General features: G+C 35.1%; 1 protein-coding gene across 1 annotated transcript in view; it reads left to right on the top strand.

Annotated features, from left to right (window-relative positions):
* Nucleotides 1–22934, top strand: part of SLC6A1 (solute carrier family 6 member 1) — a 64532-nt gene that overhangs the window by 38900 nt on the left and 2698 nt on the right. Inside the window, exons 2-14 of the mRNA XM_081934905.1 lie at nt 2485–2912; nt 4566–4697; nt 6777–6877; nt 9975–10084; nt 10190–10322; nt 10715–10849; nt 11009–11112; nt 11537–11661; nt 14341–14453; nt 17181–17312; nt 18471–18573; nt 20081–20181; nt 21529–21696. Coding sequence (XP_081791031.1) covers nt 2675–2912; nt 4566–4697; nt 6777–6877; nt 9975–10084; nt 10190–10322; nt 10715–10849; nt 11009–11112; nt 11537–11661; nt 14341–14453; nt 17181–17312; nt 18471–18573; nt 20081–20181; nt 21529–21696 — 1695 coding nt within the window. The 5' untranslated portion in view covers nt 2485–2674. The remainder of the gene's footprint in view (nt 1–2484; nt 2913–4565; nt 4698–6776; nt 6878–9974; nt 10085–10189; nt 10323–10714; nt 10850–11008; nt 11113–11536; nt 11662–14340; nt 14454–17180; nt 17313–18470; nt 18574–20080; nt 20182–21528; nt 21697–22934) is intronic.

Genomic DNA, 22934 nt, shown 5'->3' on the forward strand with positions numbered 1-22934 from the left:
ATTTCTTAAATTTGTGATACCTAAGAGCCTTTTCTGTAGTTTTTTGTGGTTTTTAGTGGCCTACTTAGTCATTATTGCATGATCTAATCTAGCCACATGATAGATACCATGGCAAGAGATGCTTAAAAATGACATTTTGCAGGTACATATGTTATTTTCTGGTTATAGCAATATATTGATATAAAATAGCAATACCACATATGAAGTTATTATTTTCCCCAATAGATGGCACTAGAAAATCGCTCATTTGCTATTTCTGACATGTTTCTGATGTTTTTCAGTGATCTAACTCCCCCCCCCCCCAACTCCCTTGGCCTAGAAAGAAAACTCACATTTTTCATGAGTACTATATTGCATATCTGGGAAAAGGGAGATTTCCTAAGACATATTTCAAATTTTAAGTTGGAAAAAGATTTTTTTTACAAATATGAATTTGGGAAAACAGTACATTTATAGAGACCATACAATTCATATAAATGCATTCGTTCTGATGTATTCTAATTTACTACATCTGCAGGTGTTATTCTTGCTTATAGTTTGTTATATGTAAGGTAACATAGCTTTTTGACCATTTCCAGTGAACAAGAAATTGACTTTTCAATTTAAATTATTTTTATTTGTTTTTTGTTGAATTTGATAAGGCAGGGGGGAAATTACATCTATACATTTACCGAGATAAATAATGTGTTCGTTTCAAACGATAATTGGCATTTCAGAAAGAAATATAATCTTCTCATGTTCTAACTTTAGCAGCACTCACAAATTCCAGAATAATTTATTCAGATTACTGGACCAAAAATTTTCAAAAATTGAGTGGGATTGAAAATGAAATACTGGTAGTTCACCAATTTAACTTAAATCAGTTGTATTTTCATTTACTTTTTGATGTAATAAAAATAATATGGAATTGATCTGATAATTATTGAGTAGGCTAAAATTACCAAAGAAGTTACAAAGGAAAATAAAATGGGAGATTATAGTAAAATTAGTTCGTTATCAAGTAATTATAATGGATTTAAAAATCCCTAAAATATTGAAGAGAACAGAGAACTTTTGCAAATCAAATAAGGATCTGAGCTATTGATAATAAAATAACTAACTTATAAAATAACAAAGGGGGCATAATGGCTCAGCAGTTAAAGAGGCTGAGATCAGCTGGAAAACTGAGTTTGAGATCCAAGTGCCGCATGACTGAGTGAGCTCCCATCCTTGCCTCAGCTCTTGCCCACTTAGCAATTTGAAAACATGCAAATGCGAGTAGATAAATAGGTACTACTTCGGTAGGAAGGTAGCAGCGTTCCATGAGTCTCAGCATATAGTCATGCTGGCCATATGACCATGGAAATGTCTTTGGACAGCACTGGTTCCCTTGGCTAAGAAATGGAGATGAGCACTACCTCTTAGAGTCGGCCATGACTGAAAGGGGAAAGCCTTTACCTTTACAATAAAATGGAAGGCTTGTCTTTATGAATCTTAATCCACGAGATTTCTGCATATAAAATTGTTTTTATAATACAATATAATCTTAATAATACAAAGAAAATTTGAACACCACCCCACCCCCACCCCCCCGCCAATAAAAGACTGGATGCCAGTAGCTGAATATACCTGTGGACAAAAAGCATGCATGCTAAATTGTTTTTGCACCCTTTTACTTTATCCAGCAAATTTGAAATAACTTCTGCAAGAACAATTCATATGCTCTGAGATGCAACGTAAGGAACGTAAAGTAAGGAATAATTTAGCTTAGACTGATGGAAATAATAGTGATTATCAAAGTCTCAATTGGCAATATAGAAGCAAGACTGTATTGTAAAGCAAATACAGTTGCATTATTATAATTGATTATCAGTAATACCGAGATGATACAACTGCTCAATACATTCATTTATTTCACTGTTGTACTAATTATCAGTTATTACATATTTTGAGTTTATTGTCTAGGTCTTTGTGATAATAAAGATTAAAATTTGAGTCTATTAATAAAGATTAAAATTGCTATTGCTATTTATACTCATGTTGAACTTCAGAACTTTGAACACTGTCGATTTTCCCAGTTAATATTATGGTAAATTGTTACGTTTTCATGAAATTTAATAGGTAAATTCTTCAGTCATAAAAAAATACCTTTCAGACGAAACACAATTGCATGCCTTTTCTGAATAAAGGCACAATTACTTGAATTTAGTTACTTCTGTCAGCTACATCAAAAAAATGGACACCTCAAAAAATATTGGAACGCTATTGATATAGTCTATGAAAACAAAAATTTGAAAACCTGCCAACATTGTTCCTTCTTCTTTCTTATACCAAAGAGAGTTGAGGCATGGTGTTCCTGAGTTTCTCACATTTTCCTGGGATAAGCTTATATTTTAGTAACAGTCACAAAATATTGTCTTCACGGTGACTGCTATATTGTTCTACAGCTTCTTAGCAATTTCTACAGAAGTGCAAGTAAAATATATATTATAATTTGTTTTACAGATTAATGCAGACACGTATGACTGGACATCTGTTCTGATTTCAACTCAACCAAGAATCACTTGTATTGGTACTTTAACAACTCCATCAATCCTTAGTTTGGTCACCAAGAACCGCAAAACTGCTGTCCACGTGGACTGGTGCTGACGCTTCTCGTCCATCTGCAAGGGCCTCTCCGTCTAAACCTAGAGACATGGCCACAAATGGAACAAAAGTAGCTGATGGGCAAATCTCCACAGAACTCAGTGATGCCTCAATTACTAATGATAAGCCTAAGACTCTAGTAGTGAAGGTGCAGAAGAAAAAAGGAGAACTTCCAGCCAGAGATGTCTGGAAGGGGAAATTTGATTTTCTTATGTCTTGTGTTGGCTATGCAATTGGTTTGGGGAATGTGTGGCGGTTCCCATACCTGTGTGGGAAAAATGGAGGAGGTACATATTTAACTTATTTGTGCTGACTATATTTGATTAGAATTCAAAGCCTTCTTTGATGAATATAGGGACACATGATGATACAAGAGACACATGATTAATATAGTGTATCTTAACATAAGTATCAAAACGTATGACAGGATTTTTAGCAAAACTGGCCAAATAAATTTTACACTTGAAATGCTACTGCAGTTGTTCCACCTCTCATTATCTTGTTCCTAACAGGTGATCCTTTCATTTTTCCTATTTGCAAAAGTATTCAGTAAGATTGGCTTGTGCAGAACTTGTGGCCCTTCCTGGAGAAAAAGCCTTTTGAAAACTCATATCTTTGTCACCTCTTTTATCAATTATTGCAGTGTATTCTCTTGGGGCTACAGTTGACATAAAATACTGATGGGGCAGAGCTAATACAGGCATATAACACTGGTATTGTGACCTTTGGAATGGTTACCAATTGACTTCCAGGTATCATTCAGCATTGGATAGGCCAGATAACATGACAATCAGGTACTGCATCAGCTGTCTGGTTCCAACTCTTGTATAGTAATGCTGAAAGAGTACCTGCATTGAGAAGACTTGGAAGGGTAGAAACCAGGGCATTTCAGTAGTAGCCTTAATTTCATGGCATACCCTTCTCTCATGATGTTTAGAACAGCCTTGAAAACAGTTCTGTCTAAAGGAGCTTTTAATAGTTGAGGATGTCTCTAACATAGTAATGCATGTATAATGATATATTGCCTTTATTAGTTTGTTATATTAGGTTTTTATCCTGTAAATATTTATGAATCCTAAGTGAGCGGTAGTGAAAAAATGTAATAAACCAATCAGCGACACTGCACCTTGGATACACAATGGAACAAATTTCCATTACAAACAACAATGTATTTGAATTATTATCTATGTTTACATCTTTTGAAGAGGAATAGAAACAATACCACCAGTAATCAAAATTACAGTAGCTGTATAATAGTGGCTTTTTTTTTTACTCTTTGTCTTCCATATCATGAGGACTACTGTGTTTGTTTCATATAATGATATATAATTATCATGAACAGCAGCTAATTTGTGTCTTGTTTATTCTGGAAGCATCTGCTATAGTCTTTTACCAGAAAGCAAAACTAGCCTGGCAGAACTGATTTCTGAAAATTAGAAATTGTGTGGCTTGAGGTGCCAGGATAAAATTGGGTGGTTGCTCAAAGCTCATCCTCAATATGAGAAAAGCAGTGTCCTTGTGACTGCTAACTACTCTTGTTTTAAACTTTGCTCCACTATTCGGCATTGAATAAAAACTGGAAGGGAATTCAGATACAAGGTTCAGATACATACATTCTATATGTAGGGGGAAGTGTTCTTTATGTAGGGGTGAAAGTCTACCACAATCATGTTATAATTTCTAAAGCTAAAGTATATACTCCCAAGCAGTGCCTCACACACACAAAAACTCAATGGATCTAGAAAAGGCTTATTTTGGTTGCAAGGTGCACAAAATAAAAATAAAAGGAATGTATTCTCACATTCCATAACTAAATGGGAAATGGGAGCAACTTAAATTGTATAAACAATGTTTTTATCTGCATTTAATGTTAATGTTCTTTTCCTAATTTTTCTGCCAGGTAATTTTCATTCTTAAGAACCATTTTTGTCTCATTTCAGGGGCATTCCTGATTCCTTATTTCCTTACTTTAATTTTTGCGGGAGTTCCCCTGTTTCTTTTGGAATGCTCACTTGGCCAATTCACATCCATTGGAGGTCTTGGAGTCTGGAAACTTGCGCCAATGTTCAAAGGTATAATTTTGTATTATATGCATTACTATTAATTCTGAAATGGTCTTGCCAATGTAGGGAATACCAGCTGTCACTGGAAGGAAAAAAAACATATATTCTGAAACCCTTTCACCCAGCGGCAGGAATGGAGCTGAATTTTTGGTATTTCAAGATTTCAGAGAAGTGCTACAAGTTTTCAGCTCCATTGCTGCAGGCTGGTTAAGGATTTCCCCTCCATCACATTTGAGAGAAAATGGCTGGCTGCCAGGAAGATTTCAGCTCCATGTGAATTTCAGCTCCTGGAAGGCAGCTCTTTCACTCTGCTTAATGACCCAAGAGATTGACAAATGACTGCAACATGAAGTGTGGGAATTATGGTAATTAAGCAAAGTAATGCCTTGGACATCTTACTTAATGACTATTTCACTGAATGACTGAGATAATAGTTGAGGACGATCTAGGTCAGGGCTGTAAAACTTGCGGCCCATGGGCTGGATGTGTCACATGCTGCCCATGTCCATGCCTAGTTTTGTGAAGGTGGGAAAAGTCCTGATTCATCATGTGATGCCGGCATGATGACATGAGTTTGACACCCCTGATCTAGACTAGCTATCTATACTAGAGGTGGGTTTTTTTTGTTTTTTTAACCTGTTATATGTTATTTGGCTTGTTCATGCAAATGTCATTGTGAAATAGTCAGACTAAGATTAAACATGAACAAGAACTAGTGACAACAGATACAATAGCCAGCCTTGGAGTTTGTTTATTAAATGCATTTCCAACCCTATTATATCCAACAACTCTAGGCGACTTACAGCACAAAATTAGTGAAGGGGTGGATAATGCCTGCATTTTAGGATTGACTATCGACAGAAAAAGAACCAGCAGAAATTGGCACTTGTTTGAGTAACTATGGAAGCCTTGGTAAAAAATATTCAGCTGTTGGGATGTATCTATATCTACATTTAATATTATGCAGGCATTAATTTTCCCTTGACACTCTATAGAAGTGAAAATTGGACTTGAAGAAGCAAGACGGAAAGAGCATTGATGCTTTTGAACCTTTATGTTGGAGAAGAAACCTGTGTATACCATGGATAGCCCAGAAAACAAGTGAGGTCAAGAGTTCTTACTTGAAGCACAAAGGAGAAAGCTGAAATTATCATATTTCAGATGCATTATGACAGTGATTCTCAACCTTTTCTTCACCGCAGACCCACTTTCAATACCTTTTGTGGCCATGGACCACAGCCATGGACCACCAAGACTTAACACAAGATTTAAAGCACTAGACTGCATCAAGCCTTCGTGGATCCCCTGTGATTACATTGTCCGCCGACCACAGGTTGATAACCACTTCATTATGAAAAGACTTCGTTCTCTGGAGATTACTTTAATTCTGGGGAAGATGGGAGGAAACAGAAGAAGATAATGAAGAATAATATGGATGGACTCAGTTGCAGCATTATAGGACTCGAAGTATTATGCTGGGCACATACCTTCCGGATAAAATCAATTTGATGACACATAATTAATCAGAACAAAGAGGACTTCAATGTAGTCTCTGCCCAAGAATCTCTAATCATTCTTTCAGAACAGCAAATTATTCCCTTTCATTTCTGGTAGTTCATAATATTCTGTCTTCTCTTTTTTTAAAACCTCCAGCCAGATTTCTGTTCACTTTCATGCAATTACTGAATGTCATTTAATAAATATTCATTCCCTCTTATTCTCTTCAGTACATATAATATACTCTCAGTTAATTTATCCAGCTATTTTTGACTCTTTGAACACAAACAGAAGGTGGAGTTTAATATTAGGATGGTTTGGAACAATAGTATAGACCTTCCTGTGTTAAGAGTGGCTATAATATTCGATCTTGATTTAAATATAAATGTAGAAGAAGAAAGTATTTTATCTTATTTGAAGCAGTCTTATAAAGGGTTTTTTAATAGACATATGCTCCACTGTTAATAATGAATGAATGAATGAATGAATGAATGAATGAATGAATGAATAAATAAATAAATAAATAAATAAATAAATAAATAAATAAACAAACAAACAAACAAAGCAGTGATTTGCCAATTTCTCCTACAGGTGTGGGACTAGCTGCTGCTGTTCTGTCCTTCTGGCTTAACATTTACTACATTGTGATTATTTCCTGGGCCATATATTACTTATATAACTCTTTCACTACAGTAAGTAACCCTTCTTTTATTTTAAAAATAGCAGTTTAAAAACAGCTTGGTTTGATTCACACTGCCTTAAGGTATGTTAAGTTGCAGACTTAGATCCAAGAATTATATTTCTATCCATTTTAAACCTATTTCATTGCTTTAGGCTAGATTTAATCAAATATTGTTAATTGCCGTGAATGAGTCCAGATCATTTTATTTGTCTTAGCAATAATATGTATATCTACAAAAAGAAGATATGGAAGCCATAATAGAGCACTACCTAAAAATTGCAATTAGCAAGATAGAAGCTAATCAAATAGTATTACTCTATTAAAATACTCACAGGGCTAGCAAATATTAGAACAGCATTTAAGATGGGATGGCTAAGTGGAAATAAACCTCTTAGTCTATCAGCATCTATGGCAGGGGTGTCCAAACTTGGCAACTTTAAGACTTGTGGACTTCAACTCCCAGAATTCCCTAGCCAGCTCTGAAGTCCACAAGCCTTAAAGTTGCCAAGTTTGGACACCCCTGATCTATGGTATACAAGCAGGATACCAGTTTATATTTCTAACAGAGAGAGAGTCCCATGCATGCATCAGTGCGCAAGGACACATGCATGCACGCACGCACGCGCACACACACACACTTTTGTGCAATGTACTACTACATTCTCATCTGCTCTTAGTCTGAAAGTCATGCTATTGTGTTTCTTCATTCATTTATGTAGTGTCCTAGTGACACAGAAATTTGCTTTCGGCTGCTTCCTGAGAAAGTTCTTATGAGCAACCAAGTATAAACTGGCATCCAACTTTTACCCTTTTGCTCATGCTAATCTTCCCTGTTGGAAAAGTGAGGGGTAATTCATTGCCCAGTGACAGCTAGTGAGTCATTTGCTGAGCTGAAATTTGATTAATCCATCAATTTTGGGCCTATACAAAATTGAAAGATAATTTCCCCTTTACAAAGAAGAGTAAGTTCAAGTTAAATATATTTTGATGGCTAATAATAGCTAAGTTGTAACAAAATAGTTTGAGATATATATGTTTTAGAAATGATTAGAATAGTAGAACTTTTCCGCATTCTCTCTTCAGTGAGTTTATTGCCAAAACTGTATTTGTGCACACAAAAAAATAAGATGTACCAAACACTTAAGATAAATAGGATATATGCTACTTAATTATCCATTCATTCAATTTGTATGACCATATCTAGGCGCGTAACAATATTTAAAAGCAATATAAAAACCAAAAATAAATTATAAAAAATATAAATACTGATAGAATATTTCTAGCTCAGGGTTGAACTGTGGGTCCATGGTGCTCTTTGAGCTTGATGGCTTTCTTGCATTCAAAACAGTCAAAAAAGAATAAAAAGACCAAAGCACCTCATCACCACACATCAACACCCATACAAGCAGAGATTAACACCAAGATTAGCACTAGACCAACAATCAAGAAGTGAACAATACCTGAATCAAGGAACCACTTAGATTCTAAGAACATTTCCAACAACAGCGACAGGACAAGCAGTTAATATATAAGAATAAAAACAAATCCATCCCCCTTCTATTACTGATGATGTTACTTACTTTGCTTATGAATTATCTGCAAGAGACCTCAAAGAGCACCAAGGACCCCACAAAATTATAGATGTTTATAATTATAAATATTTTTTTGACTGTTGAAAATTCTACCTAATTGATTGAGGGTCCACAAAACACAGAATAAGGAATAAAATAAAATCTATTTGATATCTACAGAATCAGTCTATAGTAGTGATGGCGAACCTATGGCACCCACAGGTGGCACGCGGAGCCATTTGTCAGGGCACATGAGGCGCTGCCCTGTCAGCTGGCCAGCGCGCATATGCACACTGGCCAGCTGAGTTCACCCTTTTTAAAAGCCATTTTTCACCCTCCCCAGGCTCCAGAGACTTAATAGGCCAGCGTGTGCATGCGCGCTGCCCCCCCCCGAGGCCCTCTGGATGCTTCTTGAGCTTCCGTGAAGCCTCCGGAGCACAAAAAACTGGCCCTAAGGGCAAACTGGAACTTCCGGTTTGCTCGGAGGGTCATTTTGACTGCTCCGGAGGCTTCAGGGAAGCCTCCTGACGGTCCCTGAAGCCTTCAGAGTGCTCAAAACGATCCTCCGAGCAAACCGGAAGTCACTTGAAGTCCTGAAGCCTCCAGAGGGCATCCGGGGGGCGGGGGAGGCTGTTTTTGCACTCCTCAGGCTGCTATAAAACCTCTGGAGCCTGGGGAGGGCGAAAAAAGCATGTAAAAATGGGGGGAGTGCCTGTGGTGCGTGCATGTGCACCAGGGGGGTCGCGCATTGCATTATGGGTGCGGCACACCTGCACACGACCCCCCTGCACTCCCCCCACTTATGGCACGTGAGCCAAAAAAGGTTCGCCATCGCTGGTCTATAGTTATACCCAACACACTTAAAAACACCAAACTTTCATTTTGGGACATGTCCATAAATTATTATGTTTTAAAGTAATGGAGGGATTAATGTTCCAAATAAAGGAATGCCTTTAAATGATGAAATATTGCAAGAGGCAACTGTATAGTTGTACTCTGTTTGGCGATGAATGAAGGACGGATGGATGCTCTTCAGTAGCGCCAATTTTTCAGATTAAATTATGTGAAATGCAATAGGAAACAGGGAGACAGCGTAATTATATATTGTAAATTAGATTATTATAAACAAATCTCTAAATTACATGCATTGTTCATATTCTTTATTGCTCACTATTTGTATATGTTCAGAAAGGTGCATGTCTACTTAGAATTTAACAAAATGTAGAAGAAAAACTACAATATAATCATGAGCTTTGGAAAGAAAAAGGTCTAGTTCATAGCAAATGTGGTGGAAAGTGCATTTGCAGCAGATATATCTAGTGGCTTAGAAATTTGTAACTTTAATTTGGCAAGATTTTGTCCAATAGATGTAACACTGACATAACACTGGTGACATAAATGCGGAATGTATTATTGTAGTAATTCATCATTTCATCTTGGTCATTATTATAGAAAAGCAGATAAATCTAAGTTATATTGCTCTATCAAACACTGTTTTTATTCTTCTGTTCCAATTCTCTCTGTTTTTTAAATCAGACTCTTCCATGGAGTCACTGTGATAATCCCTGGAACACAAACCAGTGTTTCTCCAACTACAGCATAGTAAATAACACCAACTTGACAAGTGCTGTTGTGGAATTTTGGGAGTAAGTCAAGAAGTCTACACCTTTTTACTTTCTATGAATGTCCATTGTCACTTTCTCAAAACCAAATAGAATATAATTTTTTCTATATTTGTTTTCTCTTTTTAGGCGGAATATGCATCAAATGACAGATGGACTGGAAAAACCAGGCCAGATTCGATGGCCATTAGCAATTACTCTGGCAATTGCCTGGGTTTTAGTATATTTCTGTATCTGGAAAGGAGTAGGCTGGACTGGAAAGGTAAGGGAATATAAAACCATGCATTGCAGACTGAATCAGCACAGTATTGTGAAAAATAGAGATGCGGGTTCTCTTGAAGGGACATCCCTTCAAGAGATTTCCATTGCATTTTAAATACTGTAGTATTTTTTAATATTTATTTTTCACCTATAAACATAGCTATTACATATAGGTTGGGTTTATCACTATATACATTGCATTGTGCAAGGGGATACTATTAATATTATTGCAGATCCTCAAAATAGTATATATAATACAATCTTTCACATATTTCAAGTCAGCAAACTAGGAACATTATATATTGTATTTCTAAAATCCAATTTTAAATTAATTGAGAGAGAGAGCTTAGCATAACAATTGCTTTCAAGTTATCCTCTTATTCTTTACATTAGGTGGTATATTTCTCTGCCACATATCCATATATCATGTTACTTATCTTGTTCTTCCGTGGAGTAACATTACCTGGAGCGAAAGATGGCATTTTATTTTATGTAACTCCTAAGTTTGAAAAGCTTTCAGACTCTGAGGTAAGTGGTGTCACAAATAATTATGTTGTAATTGTTATTACTGACAACCCCATGGTTATTTTTCCCACTGTATTCATTATCGACGTTCTTTCTAATTTTGAATTCAATATAAGCTGCCTATCCTAATCTTATTGGAATGGCTTTATAATTCTACATTAGGTCTGGCTGGATGCTGCCACACAAATCTTTTTTTCCTATGGTTTGGGTCTTGGCTCACTGATTGCCCTTGGAAGTTACAACACATTCAACAACAATATTTACAGGTAAAACAGTTACCATTCTGTACTAGCCTGATATCCCAGATATTAAAGTTATAGGAAATTGTTCCAATTCATAGAGTTTTTTTCCAAAGTGGAAAAAACCTCAGTGTAGTTTAAACAGGAGTACATTGTAGGGTTATGCAGATTTCTAAAGGAAATTGAGGGAGATTCACCCCTCCAGTTCTTCAACAAGTTAGATTAATTCAAGTCAGTGAAGCTCTTTATCACATCAAATCATTGTGATACATCTTCACTTGGCAAACACTTCATCAATGCAAGATCCCTGCAACTTGCACATTTCTATTAGAAAAATCATCATCCAGTGTCATACACTGCAGATAATCTTTCCTGCCAGAAGGAATATGAATAAAATATCTGTTTTCTGAAGTAATACACTTCCTCCATCCCTTTCTCTCTTTTCTCCCAGGGATTCCATCATAGTATGCTGCATAAACTCTTGCACAAGCATGTTTGCCGGTTTTGTTATTTTCTCCATTGTTGGATTTATGTCTTATGTAACCAAAAGGCCTATTGAAGAGGTTGCAAAATCAGGTATGTTATTCCCTACTCTGTGTTATTGTTTTCGTGATTCAAAAAAATAGTACAACTGAAGATTTCTAAAGTTTGCTAAGTTCTCCCAAGGGTCTACTGTTCAGCATGTGTCTAACCATGTAACGTTAAGCTAACTGACTGTTTAACTGTAGAAACAACAAAATGGACAGGCAGGAACCTAATCTTAAAATTCTACTAGATTAGATAGTAGAGCACCCCAAATTTACTTCAAAATATTCCTTAGATCAGAATCTTTTCTTTGAATACTTCCTTCTATAGGAACTGTTTTGCTATTCTGTACTGAGAGTTGAATGGAGTTATAAGAATGAAGACTCAGACTATGAGCAACTTCATGTGTTTATTTTTTATTGTCAACTAGGGCCACTTTTATCTGCATAAGTGAAACATTGCATGTTTAGCAAAATACACACTTCATACTGACATGTGGCACCCTGGCCATCAAACCAAAGCAAAATGCCAATCAATCATTCAGTAGGGATTCAAGGACCAACTGGGAAATAATAAAACATCTCAGGAAAAATAGTGTTGAGATTTGGGCCGCATACAAACTTAATACAAAAAGAAAATAGGATGGTGGATATAACATTGCCCCTTATATGGACCATAAGTAAAGGAGCTAGAAAGAACTTGACTGCTTCCACTGGCGAAAGCAGACAGCTTTTACTAACCTAGGACTTGACAGCTCTAAGGCGGTATACACGAATCCACTGTTTATCAACATTGGCAACTTGGAGATATAGGAACTTTATTTCCAATAATTCTCCATACAGCGTGCTCCAGCTTTAACTCCGTCTATTAGCCTGGTGTCCACTGTTATTCGATAGCAATATGTGGAAAAGAAGATTCATCATTTATCATAAACTATAAAGTTACATAATGACTTACCAGTTGGCTTTAATTAGTGGTCTCCCGCCTTGACTTCCCTCATACCTCTTTTTTTTTTCCATATACCTTATTAACTTTTTGTAAAAAAAATATGGCGTATCTTTTTGCCAAATTATTGGGAGAGATAAAACTAAAATATATCAAATTAATAAGTGATACAAAGTCATGCACCAAATAGCACAGTTACTCTTGGAAATTACACCAGTTACAGTTCTGGGTGCAAATGTAGGTCATGAAATAGTTTTCCAAAGTTTTAACTGTTTTTAATATGCAGCTTTCTTACCCAGGCCCCTGAAATCATTGGGAAATGAAAAACAGTTCTGGGCTGTAGTGGGAAGAACACTAGTTATTTTATAGTATTATGGTCGAGCTCGAAATTGACATATGTGTATTAGTTTTGGAAGATGGACTTTGCATATATCTTTTTGAATGGGTTTCAGCACTTGGCAACGTGACATATATAGACTTTAGATTTCTAATGGAGAGCAACTTCGTAAAGTGGAAAGCTAGAAGCAATGTGGTGATGATACATTGAACTACAGCATTAATATGAAACATGTTATCTATTGAAGGGTAAAGATCTTTGGTGACCCCCCTATAATGAACTTTATTTTGCTTAATTATGATATTGTAGCTACTGTAATACTCATAATTATTATGTAATGAAAATACCGTATTAGGTGGCATCTTGCCAACTGAATCCTGAATTTTGTATTAAATGTATATTTAAGTGACAAAAGTGTTAATTACTCGCAGATATATATTTAATTTATGTTTGCAAAAGCTCTTAAAAATGAACATTTTACATAAATTCAGTCAGGGATGAAATGGCGCAAGACAAACATAATGAGGGAGTGGGATCTCTCTTCTGTCATCTATCTCTGATTGCCAGGATTTAACTGTATATCAAGTTTTCTGCTTGATATACAGTTAAATCCTGGATGGAACATGGATTAATGTAGTCAAACAATAGTTTAGAAATGGATGGAATAAATGCAATAGGTTAAACTGTGGAGTATTTTTAATTAATAATTAGTTTGGATAACGTGAAACTAACACTGATTATAAAACCAATGATTTGGTTCACATAATGCTAAATTATAATTTTATTTTTATTTATTTATTAAATTTATATGCTGGCCATCTCACTAACTAAAGCAACTCTGATGATAATGAATGGGGATGCATCAATCTTAGCAAAAACAATAACTTTATGGTTTGGCAATTCTAGTGATAGATAATTGATAATTGATAGACTCCTTGAGGAATGGCTGCTCTTCAAATTAGACAGTACTAAAATAGGTTGGTGAAGGTTATGACTTGCTATAAAGTAGTTTTGTGGATTGATATGAAACAACTTCATAGAATAGAATATTGTAAATGCTATTTACAGAGTTGTCCAAAAGGTAACAGGATTTCCTTATTTTTTTCTTTGAAAACATTTCACTTTTCATCCAAGAAGCTTCTTCAGTTCCTTTAAAAAAAAACACCTTTGGAACAACCATGACCTGGATGATTGAGAATCTCCATAGATATTTACTGTGGTGTTGTTACTATGTGAACTTTTGAAACTTTAAAAATTGAGCTCTGTAACATTAATTGTGTTCTGCTTTTGTTTACATTTTCATTTGCATGTCATTAGTCTCTTATTTCAATTTTTATCAGTAAAGTTATCGTTATATTTTGAAATATACTAAAAAGAATAATAAGGTTAATAAGTTTGTATTGCAAAAGAGAACTTCAGAGACAATGTATTTTCTCCTCCATTACTAGGTCCAGGACTTGCATTTTTAGCTTATCCAGAAGCAGTAACACAACTTCCCATCTCTCCATTGTGGGCAATACTGTTCTTTTCTATGTTGCTTATGCTTGGAATTGATAGTCAGGTAATACAGAAGTAGTATTTTTCTTCTTCATTATATTATTATTCATGGGCCCATTATATATACTCCATCTCAGTTAATTGTTTCTGTTTTATATGACATTTCATATAAAACAATTTATATGACATTTCAAGTAGGACAACCTTTGCCACAGAGGCTACAGGCTGAGAATGAGTACAGGTGTTCACACTGATGAGAAGTTTAAGAGGCCATTTCCAGAATAATCCACACATACAGTCTGACCTACCATCACAAAAGAGCAGCTTCTGTCTCTTTATTAGAAAATTCTGAAAAAAAGAGAGAACCTTCAGAGAATTTTCTTGTACTATATCTTTAATTGAAGAGATTTGCCCAGAGAATTAATTACAGAGAAATTAACTCTTTCTGTCTACATTCCTGCAAGACAGGCTGGTATGGAACCTTTCTCAAAAAATTACAAAATGGGGTGAACTGTAGAAACTCTTGTGGGAATGTTACTATGTCATGGTCCATACTTAGAAGTTTTCATCTGCTAAACTGGGAGCCTCCAACCTTTCCAGTTTGGTGTACCAGCAGAAGGGGGGGGGAGAAGAGAGTGAATGTTTCCATGTGAGCGGCAAGTTCACACATTTGCACATGCAGCTCCATTTGTACAAGTGGCTCCATGGCCTGGGAGTTGGAAACCCCTGTGCTAAAAACCATTAAGAAAAAAAAAGTTCCCACTATAAAAATATTATCTACCTCTGGTTTAAAATAGCAAATTCAAAACATACACAGCCATAATAAATAAAATTTGATCCAAATACTTAAATATCTTAAATAATTCAATGGGCATGCAGATGTGAAAAAAATCTGGCTAATAAATGGCTTCATTTGATTAAAATGAAGTGTTCTTGTTACATCACTCCAAAAAAAACTATCGACTATAATTGTTTCTCTATGGAATTTATGCTTTTACCATGAGATGGTATAGTTATTGAAGGTTCATAAATATATGAAATATACAGATAAGAAATTCATGTAGATAAACTCCTAACACAATATATATAGAAATACCTGGTATAAAAAGTCACTGTGGTGGTAAACTGAAGATGCAACAAATATCGATGACTTATAAATCATCATTTTTGTCTTGTATGAAGTGAACAGAACAGAAAGCAAATACATAGGTAAAGATGATGTGAATACCTAAATATATTGAATTCCCTATTTTTTTAAAAAAAGATTATATTATTCCCACATGAAAGAAAGGCTACAATTAAAGCTTATGCATGGCTAGATAAAACCAACCACCACCCTTTTATTTTCCAGTGATGACATATGTTCTAAAATATGTCTCAGCTTCACTAACTCAGCACTTTGGAAATTAAGTAGTTAATATCCTAGGCATTATAATCAGTTAAGACTTCTGAGTCTCATATGCTACTATGGATTTAAAAGTTACAGTTTTATTGACAGAATTGGCATTTTTCTAAACAGCTTTTCTCACTATACAATTTTTACAAGCAAAAATTCAATAGATGCAAAAAGTCTAATGTCTATTTACAAAGCACACAGGATTGTAAACAATCACTACCACTACAACCTAAGCCAGCCCATCTTCTCTCCATAATCACTTCTTGCATAGCATCTGAGCATTTTCTTGCTGATATTTCATAAACCGTAGAATAGTTGAATAATAGAATAGTTGGTTGAGTTAAATGCTTTTAATAAATAAATAGCATCTTTAAGGTCTCAGTAATGATAGTGGTTCAGCTATTGGCTTTCTTGAAAGTCAATGAAAATGAAAATGAAAGTATGTTCAGCTAGAAAAGGAGAAATTCCATTGTAGGTGGCCATACTTGCTTGTCCTTCTCTGATACTGTATACTGCTTGTGTGCCCATACAATTGTTAAACTGCCAGGAAGTATTCAAATTAGGTTGTCTCATATAAACTGCTTATATAAGCACAAAATTAAGTATGGCAGTTTAAAATGATTAAAATTGTATTCACCAACAATATTGATTATCTGTTAACCTACCTTCTCAACACCTTATCCCAAGTATTTATAATTTTCAGCTATTTTACCCTACGGCGGTAATTGGGCTTTCTCTTCTGAATGCTCTAAATTCAATTGTGCCACTACAAAGGATTAGAAATTGTCCAAAACACTGAAAAACTACAAAGCAGGATTGTCCATGTGAATATCCAGTAAACAGAAAAACTTCCAAGTACAGTAGCACCTGGTTGAAAAGTACAATGGGGAATAAATCAAAGTTTAAATAGATGAAAGTACATATTGTTATCTGTTCCCACGTCTAGAAATTTCACTTCTTGATAACCAGAATTGTCCTTAGAGATCCTCTTTTATCAATATTAAAATAAAATTTTTATTAAAAATCAATAAAAACTAAGCAGAATAGAAATTACTACAGTACATTTCTAATAGAAATAAAGTATGTCTCATATTCCAGATTAGAATTATATCCTTATTTTTTATACCAGTTACATGTTAAAGTATGTATAAAAGGTACCCCATAATAAGCTTCTAAGTGGTTTGAAAACATTCTTACACTAATTGTGAAATAGGCAAACATTCGTTTTGGGAGAAACAGGTTAATTGATCAGCTGCAGCACTACAAAATCAAACAGTCTATACTGCTGAAAAGCTTTCCTAATGTCATCCCAAATGGGGAAAAAATAAGATGTTTTTTTTATACCTAAATCTAATTTTGTGTTTGATTTGTGTGTAACTTCTACTTCCATTTTAGTTCTGTACTGTTGAAGGATTCATAACAGCACTAGTGGATGAATTTCCAAAACTGTTACGCAATCGAAGAGAAATTTTCATTGCTCTTGTGTGCGTTGTGTCATACCTAATAGGACTGTCTAATATTACTCAGGCAAGTCATATTTTGGGAGTTATCTGTCACAAATTTGATATACTTGCATTTCTCCTTTGAGTGAAGAGTTAAGAGTTTTATCTATGCTTTTTAGATGCAATTTTGTACAACAGAAATCAGGACCAAACAGAAGAATAGTTAAGAAATGGATGAAATCAGAAAGACTTTCGAATTCTAGCTCCTCAAGGGTATACTGTAGAAAAGTCTTCCAAGTCTGCAAAGCTGCTTCCTCACAATACAGAGGTCCTCTGGCGATATGGATATTTGGCTAGCCCAGAGTTTGCTAATAGGACAGATTTAGCTTTTAATATTATCTAAAGAATTTGAGATTAGCACAGTGTGGTTGGTTACAGTACATTGAAAAATGTTTTATTCAAACTATACATGTTTCTCAAAGGAAATCCTATTAATCAAAGTAGGACTTATTCCTAGGAACAGGACTGCAGCAAAAAATATAATCATTCCATTATTAGCCAATAATCTCAGCTAGAAAAATCACATAAAGACGTCACATAGGTTGTTATAAATTCTGCTATTACTTAGTCTGAGAATAGCATAAATATCAATTTATTTTATGTTACATAATACAAAGTAAATACTGCTTATAAAATATGGAATGCACAAGTAAATTTACCTTATTTTCATAGACAGTCCTGTCCATTTGCTTATATTAAAAGCCAGAATCAAGAATTCTGTGCGGAGGAGAATATGCTTATAGAACATTAGGCAGCATATAATAGTTATGTAGCAATAGCACTGAGACTTATATACCGCTTCATAGTGCTTTTACAGCCCTTCTAAGCGGTTTTACAGAGTCAGCATATTGACCCCAACAATCTGGGTCCTCATTTTACCCACCTCGGAAGGATGGAAGGCTGAGTCAGCCTTGAGTCAGTGAGATTTGAACTGCCAACTGCAGCTAGCAGTCAGCTGAAGTAGCCTGCAATACTGCACTCTAACCACTGCACAACCTCGGCTCAAATGGTTGTGAATCGAACAAATAAGTGTACATGTAAGAGTTTTCTATGAATAATAAATGAATTATTATAGCTGTATTACAAAAATAATATGAGCAGAACATCAGTGAAAAATAAGCATAAAGAGAAGTAGACATATTAGAAAAGAGTTTATAACCTAATTATCTCTTTCCCGTTGCAGGGTGGGCTCTACGTGTTCAAACTTTTTGACTATTACTCAGCAAGTGGAATGAGTCTTTTATTTCTTGTGTTCTTTGAGTGTATTTCCATATCCTGGTGTTACGGTATGTCATGTTTGGTGTTTGATTTGATGAGAGTTCAAGGCGGTTCATGAGAGTTTTTCAGTCTAAATCAGTGTTTCTCAAACTTGGCGACTTTAAGTCCTGTGGACTTCAACTCCCAGAATTCCCCAGCCAGCTATGCGGGCTGGGGGATTCTGGGAGTTGAAGTCCACAGGACTTAAAGTCGCCAAGTTTGAGAAACACTGGTCTAAATTTTGAGAGAGAGAAATGTCTGCCCTTATGTCAGTTCAATTTTGGTCTATTACAATTGTTAATTTTAATTCTGTTCATTTTCAAACACATTGATATTCTTTGCCCAATACAAGAAAATATGTGTATTGCATCCCTCAGGATAATACCTCATGAGATGCATGTGACACCACTATTCTGATGGACAAGCAGCAATCCCAGCTTACTAGGGTTCAATTTAAGCCGACTCTTTCCCACTCATTCAGACTTTCACAACCTGCAGATGCTAGGAAAGGCTGGCCTGAGGGAAGGACGTGAAAGCTGGGTGCCATCAGCATATTGATACCTATAATACTGAATTCCAAGTTGCCAGAGGACGTCTCCCAGTAATTTTATGTAAATAGGAGAGGGGAGAAAACAAACCCAACAGCACCCTGCAAAAGAGTAAATATTGGCCAATCTCTTTTTCCCAACTATAACTTATTGAGGAAGGAATGGAACCATTGAAACAAATTGTGCTAAATCCCCAATTCCTGCAGTGGTTAAGAAGACACCATTTCAATCATTCACATCCAATTGCTGCAGTTTAATTCTGTCAAAGGGTTATAACCCAAAAGCCAGATATTTTTATGGTCTGTCAGATGCCGAAAATTCACGAAGTGCAGTTCTTTTTTTTTTTTCTTCCCCAAAACACTATTTTCAGGGAACTTCCATAAGGACCTATTAACCAGTCATACATTTTACTGTTGCATTTGTTTATTTTTTCTGTTTTTGTAATATAAATGTATCTTAGAGAAGAAAAAGATGCCTTTGATCTTGCTTATATTCGCTCCAAACAGTCTTTTCATAGTCTCCAATATTCAACACCATAGCACCAACCCTAGTATTTATGGAAAGACTCTAACCTAAATAACAGTTCCTAATGTTACTGTTTCTAGAACTCTAAGACAAATTGCTGCTCCTACTACTATCTGTTGTAAGAAAAATTAGCTATATATTAGATATTATTTGGACTGCTATGTTTTACTTTGTGCCTCTTTACAAGGCACACGTCTTCCATTCCGCCAGTGTTAAAAATCAATCCTCCCTTCAATCATGTTCTTTTCAGCAAGATCTTGCTGAAAGGTGCCCAGATACCTCCTGAATAAACACAGATATCTCCTGAGTAAACATTCAGCTTATTTTATGCATTATCTGGGAACCACTGCTACTATTAGAGTTGTTATAAAGATTCCATAATGCATTGAATCAAGCAGATACACACCCTCTTATCAAATACATTCATTATTGAAGACAACTAATATTTTTTTTGTTTATTTAGGTGTAAACCGCTTTTATGACAATATCCAAGAGATGGTTGGATACAGGCCCTGCATCTGGTGGAAGCTTTGTTGGTCTTTCTTTACTCCAATCATTGTGGCAGTAAGAAATAAAACTTTTGCTTTATCATATGAAAGCTAATAATTTACTTTACCATTATGCAAAATGGTATAGTTTTAAATAAACCTCCTTCTGTAATTTTTTAAACTGTAACTTATAGAACATTCATATTCAAAATAAATTAACTGAAGGAGGATTTAAGAGAATCTCCCTCCTAAAACAATACATCATGATTGAATTATTAATATTTACAGATCTTGGGAAGTAATTATGCATTCAACAGAAAAAAGATGACACCTGGATATTCTCCTCTTAAACAGATGAGGATTCATTCATTCATCCTTTAGATATGTACCATAAATGTAGAGGAAGAGTTCAACTCATCTCATCATTTTTCTTTTTTTTTCTTTTTTTCTTTTTTCTTTTTTTCCTTATTTTTCTTTTTTTGTTTCTGCTATAATTTTGCAACAGTGAGATTAAAACCAATTTCATTGTATTCAAGTACAATGACAATAAATATTATACTCACAATCATGCAAAGCGGGAAAAGTTATTTGTGACCATTATTTCTTCTCATAGACTCCAATATTCAACACCATAGCAGGATTTTAACTGAATTAAGATTTCAAATCTAATTGAATTCAAATCAGTCTATCTTCCTAAAATCTTTGGAAGATTTTCACTAGAGTCAAAAAAAGCTTCTTTTTTTAAACTGGCATCCACAGGTCAGATGCATCAGATGCAGGGCACACCCACTCTGGCTCCTCAAAAGACAAAAAGTGTGACATCACGTGACACGATTGAGTTTGACACCCGTGGCTTAGATAATAACATATTATTTAATTTACTAGAAATTACTAGAAACATTGGTAAATTTGCTAAAGGAACCAAAAATAGATACAGAGAAAGAAGGGCACTTTCATATCCTTCATTTTGTGAACAGATGTTAAAAGATGAAGATGGAAAATTGAACACAGTTCTCTGTGATGCTATGCTCTGGCTTCCTGCTACCATTTTACAGTTATAGTGTGTTGATTCTGCACTGCAGAGATTTGATCCCCCAAAAATCTGAAATTCCATGGTGTACGATAAATAATGTGAATAGTTCATTGCTGTGTTTAACAGCACTATTAGAAGCAAGGAATTTAGGGTCTACAAATCTAATTCTCTCTTCCTGTTTTTTCTGCTATGACATTGGTAAAAAAAAATTTATTTTTTATTTTCCTTTCCCTTGATTCCATCAATTGATGGGTGTTTAGAATAACAGGAATAATTGTTGTGAATATGTCAAATTCTCACTATTCAACTGTTTCAAACAAAACATGATATTATATGAAGCAGTGTAAATACAGTTTGCATTCTAATTAATATTTTGAAACATTTTTGCAGGGTGTGTTTATCTTCAGTGCTGTGCAAATGACTCCTCTCACTTTGGGGAATTATGTTTTCCCCAAATGGGGCCAAGGTGTTGGCTGGTTTATGGCTCTCTCTTCTATGGTGCTGATTCCAGGCTACATGGCATACATGTTCCTTACTTTGAAAGGTTCCTTAAAACAGGTAAGCTGCCTTTCACACAATACCTCAAGATTCTAGATTTAGCGGCCACCAACTTCTATTATCTTTTGAATAATATGAAAGTATAGTATACCTCTGACAATGTATTTTGAGTAGCTTTTTCTCTTAAGCTAATCTTCTTGACCAGTAAAATAAAAGTAGTGATAAATATATTTTCTATGACAGTTAAATACATATTTTGTATAAAATTATATCCATGTATATATTCTCTATAAACAGAAAAAGTCATAACTGAGATCAAAGTATGTCACAACATAGAATGATTATAGATGTTCGTCCAGTTCCTTTCTTTAATAATCAACTTCTGAGTATGATCATGCTGAAATTGATTTGCAAGTTACTTTTCAATATGTTAAACTAAAACTGCATTCCCATTTTATCCACATAAATAGACTGCAGTTGAATGCTCCTTTAACTTAGTCTTGCTTCATTTCCTTCTTCATTTGTTGGGATACCTTCCAGCAGATTATGGCACCATTTCATTATTTCTTAAGAGTCTCACACCTTTACATTCCTTATCCTAACCCATCAAAACCTGATGGCAACTATCAAACATTTCTACAGCCTTTCCTAGTTCAGATAGATAGGAAAGGTAGATTTGAATATTCTGTGGAATATTCTCAGATCTCTAGATGATCATCGCCAGTGATGTTTATTAAGCAGGGGAAATAATGTGACACTTTAAGAACTTTCTTATTGCCGGCCTGATGTTATCTGATGGCCATGCTTTAGATAGGATAGTCACCATAATTCAGTTCCTCAAATTTCCATCTCATTGAACTAGTCCAGAAAATGATGAGATGTCCAAGATTCGAAGAAGTCCAGAAGAATCAACATTACAGCACTTGGCATTTCTCTCATATGAACATCATCAAGCAGTTCAATCAAGGCTGTTTCCATGCTGCATATACATGTGGAGTCCAATGGAAATAGAGATGGAAAGTTGCCTTACAAGCAACTTTCTTGAAATGTTTTGTCTAAGAAACTCCTTGTCCAAGAAAACTGTATTTACATATTTTGGAAAACCATGTTTCCAAAATCTTGGAAAAATTTGTTATCCAAAAATTTAGAGACCAGGTTGCACTTCCTGAAGAAAAACCACATTACCATCACCTTCAGTGTAAGGAGACACTGATCATTCCCTACCATGCTGTTTTTTAACAGTTAGTAGTAGACTTGCAACATCTAGAACCATTTGTTCAAATTTTATGAGGTTTTTG

Source organism: Natrix helvetica, assembly GCF_964273705.1.
Source record: "Natrix helvetica genome assembly, chromosome: 1".
Classification (NCBI taxonomy): Eukaryota; Metazoa; Chordata; class Lepidosauria; order Squamata; family Natricidae; genus Natrix; species Natrix helvetica.